General features: G+C 45.4%; 1 protein-coding gene and 1 long non-coding RNA gene across 3 annotated transcripts in view; one reads left to right on the forward strand and one right to left on the reverse strand.

Moving 5' to 3' along the window:
- The window catches only part of foxk1 (forkhead box K1), a 121,461-nt gene extending 112,084 nt beyond the window's left edge, over window positions 1-9,377 (reverse strand). For both annotated transcript variants that reach the window (XM_070901288.1, XM_070901287.1), the window contains exon 1: window positions 8,788-9,377. In XM_070901288.1, coding sequence (XP_070757389.1) covers window positions 8,788-9,194 — 407 coding nt within the window. In that variant the 5' untranslated portion in view covers window positions 9,195-9,377. The remainder of the gene's footprint in view (window positions 1-8,787) is intronic.
- Window positions 8,678-15,185, forward strand: part of LOC139281234 (uncharacterized) — an 83,584-nt gene continuing 77,076 nt past the window's right edge. The window contains exon 1 of the long non-coding RNA XR_011596851.1: window positions 8,678-8,999. This is a non-coding gene — a long non-coding RNA (uncharacterized lncRNA). The remainder of the gene's footprint in view (window positions 9,000-15,185) is intronic.

Below are 15,185 nucleotides of genomic sequence, written 5' to 3' on the forward strand. Positions count from 1 at the left end.
AAATGACTCATTCAAACTCTGGCTACATTCTTAAATTCAAATGTATCTTGCAAAGTCACTAACAGTCCCCAGTTACATTACAAACACAGGGGGAAGTGGAAGAAAACCGCCCCTTTCAGGACGAAGTCATTCATTAAAAAGATGCACAAGCTGGGTATAGGGAAAGCTAACAGGGCATTAAAGACTTACATTTATATAGCATCTTTCACGACCACCGGACATCTCAAAGCGCTTTACAGCTAATGAAGTACTTTTTGGAGTGTAGTAATGTGGCAAACGCGGCAGCCAATTTGCACACAGCAAGCTCCCACAAACAGCAATGTGATAATGACCAGATAATCTGTTTTTGTTATGTTGATTGAGGGATAAATATTGGCCAGGTTGTATTGGTAGGGCAACACAGTACAAAGCAATGTAATATACGTAGACGACACAAGGCTTGGATTTTTATGCACTTGGGGGGGGGGGGGGGGGTATCGTGAAGATAAAACGACAACCAAGATAATGCCAAATCTTACAGCTCTTAGTTACGAGGATAGGCTCCAGGAATTAGGGTTACTTCGGAAAAATGTAGGCTTTAGAAGGGTTACAATTGAAAGTTTAAAATGATGGATACAGTCTGGTTAGATAGATTGGAATGGATAGCGATGGTGGGACCAGAACCCATACCTACAAAGCCTGTAGGCAGGGTTAGATGCAGAGAAGTATTGATTTTTGCCATGTTGTCCCCACGCGCCCCAGAATAGGGCATTATAAAATAACGAGTTGACACAGCCATTTAAATGAGAACTCCAAAACTTCGAGAGCGAGGAGGGAATTTCGAATCATAGCAGCTAAGTTACTGCAACAGCGAGTAAATTTCGGAAGTATTTCATTGGCTGTAAAGCGCACTGGGATATCCCAAGCTCGTGAAAGGCGCTACATAAATGCAAGTTCCTTCCTGATGTGCATGACCTACTGCAATCTCCTGAACTTGCTCAGCTGCCTTGGGGCATGGGGGGGGGGGGGGAAGGCAGTGCAGGGTCCAAGAAGAATTTACTGGAATTCTTTTCCTGAATCAGCCATACGACGACGGGAATTTATTTTTTGTTTTTACGCAGAATTGTTACAACGTGGAATGTCCTCCTAGAAACAGTGGTGGAATCACAATCCATAAAGCTTTTAAAAGGCAAGTGGATAAATGTTTGAAAAAGAAAAATGTAAACGGGGGAAGGGCAAGGCAACGTGACTAAGCGGCTAGGCATTCAGAGAGCTGGTGCAGGAGCAGTGGGCTGACGGGCCTCCTCCTGTGCTGGACAAGGTCTTTGATTCTATGATTCTTTTCGTCTGTTCAGAACCACATTCAAGCATATCAAACGTCCAACTGAGACAATTTGATTTTTAACTGACATGGATTGGTAAGGTGAGAACACCTCAAGCAGCTTCTTACGCTGTTGTGAAGACACTAAGTTGGCTCAGCGAATACATTTTATTAAGCATCCTTAGCACAAGAAATTCAGGGCAGCGTAGGCCAGAGATAAGTTGCAGTGAGCTCCCCCCCCTCCCACACCCACACCAACTCCCCCCCCACCCACCCCCACCCTATAAGCAGGGTTCCAATGTAGATACCGAAAAGCTATTACCTCTGGGAATCCAGAACAAGGGGACACAATCCTACAATTAGAGCCAGGCCAATTAGGAGTGAAGTCAAGGAAGCACATTTTATCCGACAGAAACTGTGGTGGAAATCTGGAATTTCCATCCCCAATTGGCTGCGGATGCTGGATCAATTGAAACTTTCAAGATGGAGATCAATAGATTTTGTTAGGCAAGGGTATCAAGGTCTCGGGGACGGTAGCATAGTGGTTACGTTACTGGACTAATGATCCAGAGGCACGAGTTCAAATTCCACCACAGCAGCAGTGGAATTTAAATTCAATTAAATAAATCTGGAATAAAAAGCTAGTATCAGTAATGGTGACTGTGAAACTGGTCGTAAAAACCCATCTGGTTCACAAATGTCCTTAAGGGAAGGAAAGCTGCCAGCCTGACCTGGTCTGGCCTATGTGTGATGCCAGACCCACAGCAATGTGGTTGACTCTTAACTGCCCCTCTGAAAGGGCCTGGTGAGACACTCCGTTGTCAACAAGGCGGCTCACCACCACCTTCTCGAGGGCAATTAGGGATGGCCTTGCTGGCGACGCCCACATCCCATGAATGAATAAAAAATAATCTGAGGATGGTAAGTGGAGTTGAGGAACACATCGGCCATAATCTAATAGAACGACAGAACAGGCTCAAGGGGCCAACTCCTGTTTCTATGCTGCTAATATTAGCAATAGTTTAGGTAGCTGGATAAACTCACTGACCCACGAGGCGATTGCTAGAATCTCTTCTTACCGTGATGTTTTACATTTAGTGGATGGCATGCGTGTAAAAATAAAAATAATTGTGTTCAAACTTATTTCAGATTGCTTATTGGTATTTCATTTTAAATGTAAACAGAAGATAACCCACATGCAATAAAGTTCAGCTCAATAAGGACACAGATGCCTCCGCACACACAATGCTTCAATATCCCATCATAATTATAACATGCCCACGTACAGAAAACCTAGTTAAAAGTGTATTACAGTTCTATACAGCACTCTTCCTGTTCTGAGAGGAGCCCATATTCCATTTTCCTATTACGAGAATAAAAGAATATGTTTGGCACAATAGACACACCACAGAACTTTCTGATATGCCAGCAGTAACAACTGAAGATGAAACCGTGAATGTAGAATATAGCTGCGAGCATACTCAACACTGCTACTTTCCGCATTTAGATGTCTTTCGCCACACTCCAAGTGCGTTACATCATTAAGACACCATCAGCCATCCATAATTCTCTACATACGCCACCACCTGTATATCACCATCACAAAGTGCACCCATTACAAGCGGACACGGAGAATGCACCTTATCCCTGATGGCATGCAACAGGCAAACATGCACTGACAATCACATCATTTCCAATCCGTATTGACAACAGTTGCTGTATAATGTATTCCTCCAGCAGGACACAGCAGTTCCAGTTGTACTGAAACATTACACCTTCACAAATCACTATTATCAATTAAATAGAAATAAGACTGACGACAAATTAAAAAACCAAGCACAATGTCTTTAAGTCTGCAAACCACCATCAGTCCCAAATCGTCTGTTAATATAGTGAGTCGCTATCTGGAGTGACAAACTGATGCAAGCTATAACCTCACTGTAATACATATCTCAGTTCTGATGCAAGGTCCTCGACCTGAAACACTAACTCCGGTTTTATCTCTCCACAGATGCTGCCTGACCCTCTGAGCATTTCCAGCATTTTCTGTTTTTGACCTCGCTGGAGTAATTCAGATACCAGAAGTCAGAGACATCCAAAATGTGGCACCCAAGCTTTAAAAGCCCAAGCCACTCGGTCTGCTTTGTAAAATGTTCTAGTTTCTTGGTTGGAATTTTGTGGAACTGAAGGTTTGAATGGGGCTGTTCTTAGCATTATTGTCTGTCTGGGTGGTAAAATCCAGAATCAGAACACCAAAAGCTGTTAGTAACTTGGTATTTATGCAAACTAACAGAAATGTTCATTCAAACAATGTACGTGACCCATCGAGGCTCCACCCACACAGAATTAAAAGCTCCAGCCTCCTGCCATAACCCACAACTAATGTCATCTGAACCTAGAAATGATCTAGAACGACTTGCATTTATATAGCACCTTTCATGACCTCAGCACGCCCCAAAGCGCCTTACAACCAATGAAGAACTTTTTAAAGTGTAGTCACTGTGGTAAGGTAGAAAATCAATCTTGAGTTGTCATTTAAAATCAAGGTACCATTGAGATGCACCAAATTACTTCGATGCTCCTTCCCAGTCTCTTCGGTTCCGTCCTTCACAAATTCCAGCCCGTCCAAAGCGGCAACATTTCCATCCTATCCTGCCCAAAGTCTCCTTACAACCTTCCAATACAACAATTTCAAAATCCCTGCGCTTTTCTACAACTCCCTCCATGCAGTGATTTACTGGCAATTTTAGAAATGGTGTCAGCCGTAGCTCAGTGGGCAGCACTCTCGTTACAGAGTCAGAAGGTTGTGGGTTCAAGTCCCACTCCAGAGACTGGAGCACATAATCTAGGCTGACACTCCCAGTGCAGTGCTGAAGGAGCGCTGCACTGTCGGAGGCGCCATCTTTCGGATGAGATGTTAAACCGAGGCTCCGTCTGCTCTGGTGGGTGTAAAAGATCCCATGACACTATTTTGAAGAAGATATGGAGAATTATCCCTGGTGTCCTGGCCAATATTTAGCCCTCAATCAACATCACTAAAAAACAATTACCTGGTCATTATCATTGTCTGCCGCATTTCCTACATTACAACAGTGACTACACTCCAAAAGTACTTTATTGGCTGTAAAGCACTTTGGGACGTCCCGAGGTCATGAAAGGTGCTATATAAATGAAAGGCTCTTTCTTTTACTGTATATTTAAAGTATAGGATTTTTTCCCTCAGGAAAGAGGGTCTGCATTAATGCACTGATAAAATAATGATGTGAGATTTTATTTGGTGTATTTTCCAGCATTTTGGAGTCAAACTTTATATATGTACTTCAGAAGACAATATGCTTTACTAAACTGAACCAAGGAACAAGGAAACTAGAAAACAGTACATACTGTCGCAATCTATTAACAAAATATACTAGTTTCCTGCTGCTATACCACTGCACCTTTTTCATCCCAACAATAACTGTTGGTGATAATCATACATTCCTTTGTCCACTATTTTAACACAGGTGTTAACCCATTTATTTTACATGGATAATAAGTGCAGTTTAAAATACCAGACAAAATACCAGACATACGTGTTAAGCATTTGTCTGCTAATATCGGTAACAGGAATTTTGGTTTCAAAATGAATCATTGATCCAATAGTATATCAAGTAGCACTTCAGTACAGTAACTGCCAGAGTCTCAAGGTCTGTGTCTCGAGAGGGCTGCTCATATCGCCTTGCCCATGTGTTATATGCCAGCCTGTGCTACTGGAGTCAGGATCATCGCGGCCAAAAATGAAAATTGGATATCCTCACTACCCCCTTAATTACATGCTGCTAAAAAGTTGGGCATACACTTGCCTCAAAACAGTATCACACCTTACCACTCCCTATTTCGGTGAATTCTGTATCACTGATGAAGGATGACATCTACACTGAAGAATTCAGGACTGACATTTATTGGAGGTTTATTAATTTCGAAGAACTAACAGTTAGATCATAATTTAATACCTTGCAATATGTTTTCTAGAATCACCGGAAGCTAAAACTAGAAAAGCAGGAAACAGAAAATTTCCATTAAAAAAAATTGGGGATGTGGGAATCGCTGGCAAGGCCGATATTTCTTGCCCATCCGTAGTTGCCCTGGAGATGGAGTTGCCTTCGTCTTGAAACACTACAGTCGGTGCGATATATGAATGGACAGCAATGAAGGCAGCTCTGCAACTCATCAGAAGAAAATATGCAGATATACAAATCTTACTGAAAAATGAAATTGCCAAGTTTGGTAGGATCAGGTTTGTGTTTATTTTTTTAAAGCCGAGCAAATGTTTTTTTTAAAGAAGTGGCACAAAGCACTGGAACACGAACCTCTGGCACCACAGAATGGTGGCATTGCTGTTCTGGAGTCCCTGACCTTACTTGCTGCACTGTAGAAAGGTGACAAGTGAAGACTACATATCTACCCATGGGGAAAGGGAACTGTTGACACAAAAAAAAAAATGAGGATCTTCACCAGGATAATCTTGCAAGTCCCCTGAAAACCAGCTGAGAATGACAGTGGCAGCATCCTAGGAGAAGGCCACCTGCCACCCCCACAGATGCATGTGTGAAGAATCTGAAAAGAAATAAAATGGAAGCACGGGAGGATGCAATCCCACACGAGAGCCTACTCTCTTTAAAATCACACCCCATTAGCAGTCTGCAGCATGTTTACATTTATCACAGCAGGATTATCCCAACTATAAAAATACCAGTAAACACAAGCATGTGACGAAAGGAAATCACTTATAAATCTGGTAAAAATTCTAATATGGCTTACTGCAGGGGGGGGGGGGGGGGGGGGGCAGAAGTCAATGTTGTGTGCATGGCAGTACAGATGCTAAATCAGTAGTCAAAAGCGACCAAGGCTGACAAGGGAAAGGCCCTCAATCAAATTCTAAGAAATGTCATGAATATTTTCAGAAATATTTCACCTATTGGGAAATGGAAACCATTCACATGACTAGCATGTGTTAAGGGGAGGATATCAACGAAGTGGAGTTAAAAATCAGCAAAAGTATTACACTGGTTTTACTGTTGGACTCACTAACAAGTGTCCTTTCTAAGTGGCACCGCTAATGCTGTTAAGAGCTGTTTGAACTGTACGATGATCCTGGCAATCTGTCTCCAGAGACTCGAAGGTACAATGTAGCCACACTTTAAAATCAAAGCATGGTGCTCCTTCAAGTTACTGAAGTGGCACATTTAGCTGTAATACCAGCTCCATGCCACTTCAGCAGACTAAAATTATAATTAAAAGAAATCCCTTCTTCCATTTTCAAAAAATGGAAAGAAAAACAGGCCATTAGAATTAAACATCCTCTAGGCACTAAAATGGAAACACATTTGATTACAGTTTGCAAAGTGTGTTTACCATACATAATTTCTAAACAATGTGCACTTATTATAAGGGTATGGATTTCCAAGACAAATGAGTTGTTGCTTGCTTTTGTACAAGTTATTTAGCATTGTCGCCTGCCTCCTGTACTCTTCTGTCAGTCTTGGCTCAGTGGATTCAAATCTCACTCCAGGATCTTGAGCACACTATCTAGTGTTGGCTGATTTGAGCGAGCATTGTACTGTCAGGGCTGCTGTCTTTCAGATGCGCCTGCCCTCTCAGATGGATATAAAAAAGGTCCTATGGCACTATTCAAAGAAATGGGAAATTTTCCATGTCCTGGCCAATATTTCCCCTTCAACCAACACCATTAAAAACAGATTATCTGGTTACTTATCTAGTTGCAGTTTGCATGGCCTTGCTGTGCGACAATTAGCAGCGCAACAGTATCTATACATCAAAAATAGTTCATTGACTGTGGAGCACTTTCGAACGTCCAGAGGTCATGAAAGGCACTATATAAATGCAAGGTTTTTCCCCCTGGAGTGAAGGAGGGGGGGTCGAATGGCTTCTCTTGTTTAAACCTATTTATTCAATACACACACAACAACTTGTATTTATATAGCGCCTTTAACATAGTGAAGCGTCCCAAGGCACTTCACAGGAGTATTATGAGATTAAAAATTTGACACCGAGCCGCACAAGTAGAAATTAGCGCAGGTGACCAAAAGCTTGGTCAAAGAAGTAGATTTCAAGAAGCGTCTTGAAGGAGGAAAGACAGGTAGAGAGGCAGAGCGGTTTAGGCAGGGAGTTCCAGAGCTTGGGGCCTGGGTAACAGAAGGCACGGTCACCAATGGTTGGGCGATTATAATCAGGGATGCTCAAAAGGGCAGAATTAGAGGAGCGCAGACATTTCAGGGGGTTGTGGGGCTGGAGGAGATTACAGAGATAGAGAGGGGAGAGGCCACAAAGGGATTTGAAAATAAGGATGAGAATTTTGAAATTGAGGTGTTGCTTAACCGGAAACCAATGTAGGTCAGCGAGCATAATGGTGATGGGTCGGCAGGACTTGGTGCGAGTTAGGGCACAGGCTGCCAAGTTTTGGATCACCTCTAGTTTACATAGGGTACAATGTGGGAGGCCATTGTCTAGAGGTAACAAAGGCATGGATAAGGACTTCAGCAGCGGAGGAGCTGAGGCAAGGATGGAGACGGGCAATGTTAGAGGTGGAAATAGGCGGTCTTAGTTATGCTGCGGATATGTGGTCGAAAGCTCATTTCAGGGTCAAATACGACATCAAGCTTGTGAACAGCCTGGTTCAGCCTCAGACAGAAATTGGGGAGGGGGATGGAGTCAGTGGCTAGAGAACGGAGTTTGTGCCGGTGACCGAAAACAATGGCTTCGGTTTTCCCCAATATTCAATTGGAGAAAATTTCCACTCATCCAGTCAGCGAGCAGAAGGGTGATGCACACAGCCACGAAAGGTCAGCACTCAAAACCTATATAAAGATTTACAAGTCAGAAGGAGAAAAAAAGATCAGTTCGTATTTTTAAAGCAAAAAAAGTGCAATTTGTAATTCCACTGAAAACTGCTTAGTTTCTCATTGATGCACAGGGGAAGATCTTTGGATTATTTCATTTGACAGTCATGCTGTATTTCCTGACAACCTTATATAAATAAATAAGCTGTATATAAGTTGCATGCAGCTCTTTTAGAGTGAAGAACCATGCAAGATAAAGATGACATGAGTTAACAAAAAAATTAACATTTTCAAACCAAAAATAAATGTGTCCCAACACATGTATAATAATAGAGATTTCTAACAGCATTATAAAATGCAAGATTTAATACAATCCCATGTGTGGATTTCTCCTGCCAGCCACACAGCCCTGCCTCTTTCTCCAAACTTGGGCTCTGACACGCTGTCTGGCCGGTGTGTTTACATTAGGTGGTTGCGGCCTACACGCCAGGTGGAAGTCTCCGCCCTCTAGTGGCTGAGCAGCCGGCTGACGCAACGACGAAGGCCGGCTTCGGCTTCAACTCCCAGCCCGGTGTAGGCCTCAAAAAAAAAAATTTAATATAAAAAGAAGCCGGCGTCCGCTTTTCGGTTGTTGCCGGCGGTACTCACTGTCGGGGGAGCAGCAGCGGCGGCGCCCCTCTCCTCTGGAAGGCGCCGTCCACGAAGACGCCGTTCTTGCCGAGGCACCTCAGGTAGAAGTGCGGCTCCTGGAAGGCGATCTGCAGGTGGCGGCGGGAGATGAAGCTCGAGTGGCCCATGTTGACGTCCACGGGTCCCTGGCTGGAGTTGCGGCCGACGGTCACCGACTCCTGCCGCATCAGGTACTCGAAGTCGCGGCCCTCGAGCTTGGCGAGCGCGGCGCCGGGCGGGGCGAGGCCGAGCTGCCAGCGCACGGCGCCGGACTGCAGCTGGCCGCTCAGCCGGCTCGGGCTGCACGGGGCCGATTTGAGAGCCAGCAGCGCGCGGGCTCCCGTGTCGTCGCCTTCGCTGTCGGAGGGGAAGAAGGCCGCCTGCATGTCGCGGTGGCGGGGGGGAGGTGGGGGTGTGTGTGTGTGGCGTGTGTATGTGTGTGTGGAGGGGCTGAGGAGAGCGGGCTGGCTCGGTGAGGGAAGGGGGGTATCCCGGGGCCTAGCAAGTGAAGGCGACCAGCCGCAGCCTGCAATCGGCGGGTGAGGAGCGCCGAGTGACTCCGGTTAGAGAAGTCATAACAAGCCGGGGGAGGGGCGGGGGGGAGACAGAGAGAGAGTGAGAGAAAACCCGGGCTGGAGTCTCCTCCAACAACAATTGTGTCTAAATAATTCTATGTAGATAAGGATGTAGCAGCAAAATCAACACAACAAAAAACCCAGATTATCTGGTCATTATCACATTGCTGTTTGTGATACTGCGTCTTCATTTAGAAAGACATGACTTAATCAGGGACAGTCAGCATGGATTTGTTAAGGGAAGGTCGTGGCTGGCTAACTTGATTGAATTTTTCGAGGAGGTAACCAGGAGGGTCGATGAGGGTAGTGTGTACAATGTAGTGTATATGGATTTTAGCAAGGCTTTCCATAAGGTCCCACGTGGCAGACTGGTCACTGAAGTAAAAGCCCATGGGAGCCAGGGCAAAGTGGCAAGTTGGAACCAAAATTGGCTCAGAGGCAGGAAGCAAAGGGTAAGGGTTGATGGGTGTTTTTGTGGCTGGAAAGATTTCTTCAGTGGAGTTCCGCTGGGCTGAGTGCTGGGTTCCTTGCTTTTTGTGGCGCAGGTGCAGCATCCAAAATCCGGAGTTACGGAATGTGGAGTGTTCCGGACTCTGGACCGATTGGTGGCAGGGTCGTCCAGTATCCGTAAAATGTTACAGAATCTGGACCCGCCGACCTCAAGGTCCTGCCGCTGCCCAACCTTGGGCCTCCTCCTTGGTGGCCACGCCTGAACCCTTCCTTCTCATTGTTTTCTCTTTCTCCCCCCCCCCACTCCCCTCCCCTTTACTTCCAACTCCCACTCCCACTTTGTCACTCCTGGGATGTATTCAGAGCCATATTGGCACATCAGAGCCACTGCAACATAGCCTGTTAGAGAATATCTGAAGGTCAGGTTTGGGAGGGAGCAGCTAGAATGGACTGGGATAAAGTGGAACATTGGTGGGTTGGGGAGCATGTCTGCCTCGCTTCTGATATTTTATTTCCTAATATGTAGTCACCTGGGTACTCTAGACCATTTTTATAATATAGATGCTAGTTTCCATTCAAATTAGCTTTATAAAATATAATGAGTTCTATTTGTCAGCACCTTTTCCATGGGGATCAAGGGAGCGGGAAGATCACTTTTTTAATTAACAAAGGTAGAACCTCAACAATACAGCCTCATTGAGGTCATATTTTTTGAATAGATTCTAAATCTAGTAAGGTTAAACTTGATTTTCAGGAAATATTAAGTTGTGATCTCATCAAAAGCAAAATACTGCAGATGCTGGAAACTGGAATTAAAAACAAAAATGCTGGAAATCTCAGCAGGTCAGGCAGCATCTGTGGAGAGGAAGCAGAGTTAACGTTTCGGGTCGATGAACTTTCGTCAGAACTGGAGAGTGTTTGGAAAGAGCACTAAAAGGGGGAGGGGGAAGAAAGAACAAAAGGGAAGGTCTGTGATAGGTTGGAAGACAGGAGAGATTAGAGATGTGAGGTCATCCACCTTGGGGGAAAAAAACAGTAAAAGGGAATATTATTTGAATGGAGAGAAATTACAACATGATGAGGTACAGAGGGACCTGGGGGTCCTTGTGCATGAAACAGGAGAGATTAGAGATGTGAGGTCATCCACCTTGGGGGAAAAAAACAGTAAAAGGGAATATTATTTGAATGGAGAGAAATTACAACATGATGAGGTACAGAGGGACCTGGGGGTCCTTGTGCATGAATCCCAAAAAGTTAGTTTGCAGGTGCAGCAGGAAGGCGAATGGAATGTTGGCCTTCATTGCGAGAGGGATGGAGTACAAAAGCAGGGAGGTCCTGCTGCAACTGTGTAGGGTATTGGTAAGGCCGCACCTGGAGTACTGCGTGCAGTTTTGGTCACCTTACTTAAGGAAGGATATACTGGCTTTGGAGGGGATACAGAGACGATTCACTAGGCTGATTCTGGAGATGAGGGGGTTACCTTATGATAGATTGCGTAGACTGGGTCTTTACTCGTTGGAGTTCAGAAGGATGAGGGGTGATCTTATAGAAACATTTAAAATCATGAAAGGGATAGACAAGATAGAGGCAGAGAGGTTGTTTCCACTGGTAAGGGAGACTAGAACTAGGGGGCACAGCCTCAAAATATTGGGGAGCCAATTTAAAACCGAGTTGAGAGGGAATTTCTTCTCCCAGAGGGTTGTGAATCTGTGGAATTCTCTGCCCAGGAAGCAGTTGAGGCTAGCTCATTGAATGTATTCAAGTCACAGATAGATAGATTTTTAACCGATAAGGGAATTAAGGGTTACGGGGAGAGGGCGGGTAAGTGGAGCTGAGTCCACGGCCAGATCAACCATGATCTTATTGAATGGCGGAGCAGGCTCGAGGGGCTAGATGGCATACTCCTGTTCCTAATTCTTATGTTTCTTATGTTTCTTATTTCCGTCATTGTTCATAGGTTTATATGTAACCTTTAGTGCTGCTGACCAAGGGCTGTGCGGCTCTTTGTCGGCCGGAGCGGACACGATGGGCCGAAATGGTCTCCTTCTGCGCTGTAAATTTCTATATTTCTATGTTTCCTCGGCGGCAGGGCCCCGCCCGGACACTTTCTCGGCGGCAGGGCCCCGCCCGAACACTTCCTCGGTGGTGGGGCCCACCTGAACAGCTCCTCGGCGGCGGGGCCCATCCGACGACCTCATCGATGGGGCCGGCGACCCGAACAGCTCCTTGGCGAGCACCCCACCCCACCCTTTCTCACATTGTGAAATCTGGAAATACCCGAACCTGGGCTCGGGTGTTTCCGGATTCGTGACGTCAAAAAGACGTTCCAAAGTCCGGAAAAACGCAGAATTCGGATTGGCCTTGGTCCCAAGGGTTCCGGATTTGGGACGCTGCACCTGTATACATCAATGATCTAGACTTGAATATAGGGGGTATGATTAAGAAGTTTGCAGATGATACAAAAATCGGCTGTGTGGTTGATAATGAAGAAAGCTGCGGACTGCAGGAAGATATCAATCAACTGGTCAGGTGGCAGAACAGTGGCAAATGTAATTCAATCCAGAGAAGTGTGAGGTAATGCATTTGGGGAGGGCTAACAAGGAAAGGGAATATACATTAAATGGTAAGATACTGAGAAGTGTAGAGGAACAAAGATCCCTGAAGGTAGCAGGCCAAGTGGATAAGGTGGTGAAGAAGGCTTACGGAAGGCTTGCCTTTATTAGCCGAGACATAGAATACAAGAGCAGGGAGGTTATGTTTGAACTGTATAAAACACTGGTTAGGCCACAGCTAGAATACTGCGTGCAGTTCTGGTCACCGCATTACAGGAAGGACATGATTGCACTGGAGAGGGTACAGAGGAGATTTACGAGGATGTTGCCGGGAGTGGAGAATCTTAGCTATGAGGACAGATTCGATAGGCTAGGTTTCTTTTCCTTGGAACAGAGGAGGCTGAGGGGAGACTTCATTCAGGTGCATAAAATTATGAGGTGCGGAAGTATAGTGAATAGAAAGGGCCTATTTCCCTTAGCAGAGAGGTCAACAACCAAGGGGCATAAATTTAAAGTAATTGGTAGAAGGATTAGAGGGGATTTGAGGGGAAATTTCTTCATACTGAGGGTTGTGGGGGTCTGGAACTCACTGCCTGAAAGGGTGGTAGAGGCAGAAACCCTCAGTGCATTTAAAAAGTACTTGGATGTGTACCTGAAGTACCGTAAGCTGCAGGGTTACGGAGCTCGAGCTGGAAAGTGGGATTAGGCTGGATAGACTCTTGTTGACCGGCGCGGACACGATCGGCTGAAATGGCCTCCTTCTGTGCTGTAAACTTCTATGATTTTATGATACCCGTCCTCCTATTTGTCTCAGAGATATGGACTATGTATAGCAGGCACCTCAAAGCACTGGAGAAGTACCACCAGCGCTGCCCCTGCAAGATCCTGCAAATCGATTGGCAAGATAGGTGCACCAACGTCAATGTTCTCGCTCAGGCCAATATCCCCAGCTTCAAAGCATTGACCATGCTTGACCAGCTCCAATGGGTGGGCCACATTGTCCACACGCCTGACCCTTGACTCCCGAAACAAGCGCTCTACTTCAAGCTCCATCATCAGCATAGGCAGTCCCTCGAAATCAAGGATGACTTGCTTCCACTCTAAAAGTGAGTCCTCGGGTGACTGAGGAGTCCGATGCGGAAATTACAGTCTTTGTCACAGGTGGGGCAGACAGCGGCTGAAGGAAAGGGAGGGGTGGAGAGCCTGGGTTGACGCACGCTCCTTTCGCTGTCTACGCCTGGTTTTTGTTTGTTCTCAGCAACGAGACTCGAGGTGCTCAGCGCCCTCCCGGATGCTCTTCCTCCACTTTGGGCGGTTGTGGGCCAGGGATTCCCAGGAGTCGGTGGGGATGTTGCACTTTATCGAGGAGGTTTTGAGGGTGTCCTTGAAATATTTCCTCTGCCCATCTGGGGCTCGCTTGCCGTTTCGAAGCTCCATGTAAAGCGCTTGCTTTGCCTCCAACACTGCCGAGAACAATTATGTCTAAATAATTCTATATATCAATCTGTACTCGAGAGAGCTGTCATTGAATACATTTTTAAGATGCACAAAAGCAAAATACTGCGGATGCTGGAATCTGAAATAAAAACGGAAAGTACTAGTTGTTGTTTCAGCATTAACAGAATTTGATACTGAGCCACATAAGGAGATATTAGGACAGGTGGGAGTTAGGTTTTAAGGAGCATCTTAAAGGGGGAGAGAGTCAGAGAGGTTCAGGTTTCCTACATTACAACAGTAACAACACTTTATAACAGTGACTACATTCCCAAAGTACTTAATTGGCTATAAAGCGCTTTGAGTCGTCCGGTGATCGTGAAAGGCGCTATATAAATACAAGTCTCTTCTTTATCTGATCGAAGATTTCAGGATATTAAGGGGAACAGAGTGGGTAGATAGAGAGAAACTATTTCCACTGGTTGGGGATTCTAGGACTAGTGGGGGTTGCAGAGCGGGGGAGGACATAGTCTAAAAATTAGAGCCAGACCTTCCAGGAGTGAAATTGGGAAACACTTCTACACCCAAAGGGTGGTAGAAGTTTTGAACTCTCTTCCGCAAATGGCAATTGATGCTAGATCAATTGTTAATTTTATTCTGAGATTGATAGCTTTTGTTAACCAAAGGTATTAAGAGATATGGGCCAAAGGATATGGAGTTAGATCAGATCTCATTGGATGGTTCAAGGGGCTGAATGGCCTACTCCTGTTCCTATGTTCCTAAGCTCACTGGACGCAGTGGGTAGCGCCTTGTTGAATTTTTTGAAGAAATGACGGAGAGAGTAATGCATTAGATGTAATTTATCTAGATTTTCAAAAGGCCTTTGATTAGGGACCATATAATAGACTAATGAGTAAGGTCAGAGAATGCAGAGTCAGGAGACAAGTGGCAGAATGGATAGCTAGCTGGCTGCAAGATAAAAAGCAAGGGTAACTTCTTTACCCAGAGAGTGGTGAGAATGTGGAACTCGCTACCACAGGAACTGGTTGAAGCGAATAGTCTAGACGCATTTAAGGGGCAGTTAGACAAGCATATGCGGGAGAAGGGAATAGAGGGTTATGCTGATAGAGTTCGCTGACGAAAGACGAGAGGAGGCTCAAGTGGCATATAAACGCCGGCATGGACTGGTTGGGCCGAATGGCCAATTTCTGTGCCGTATATCCTATGTAATCCTCGCCTCTGAGTCAGACGGTTGTGGCTTCAAACCCCACTCTACAGACTTGAGCACAAAAATCCAGGCTGACACTCCAGTTGGCGGCGTACAGCTAGACATGCCGTCTTTCAGATGAGACATTAAACCAAAGCC

This window comes from Pristiophorus japonicus, chromosome 15 (assembly GCF_044704955.1).
Source record: "Pristiophorus japonicus isolate sPriJap1 chromosome 15, sPriJap1.hap1, whole genome shotgun sequence".
Lineage (NCBI taxonomy): Eukaryota > Metazoa > Chordata > Chondrichthyes > Pristiophoridae > Pristiophorus > Pristiophorus japonicus.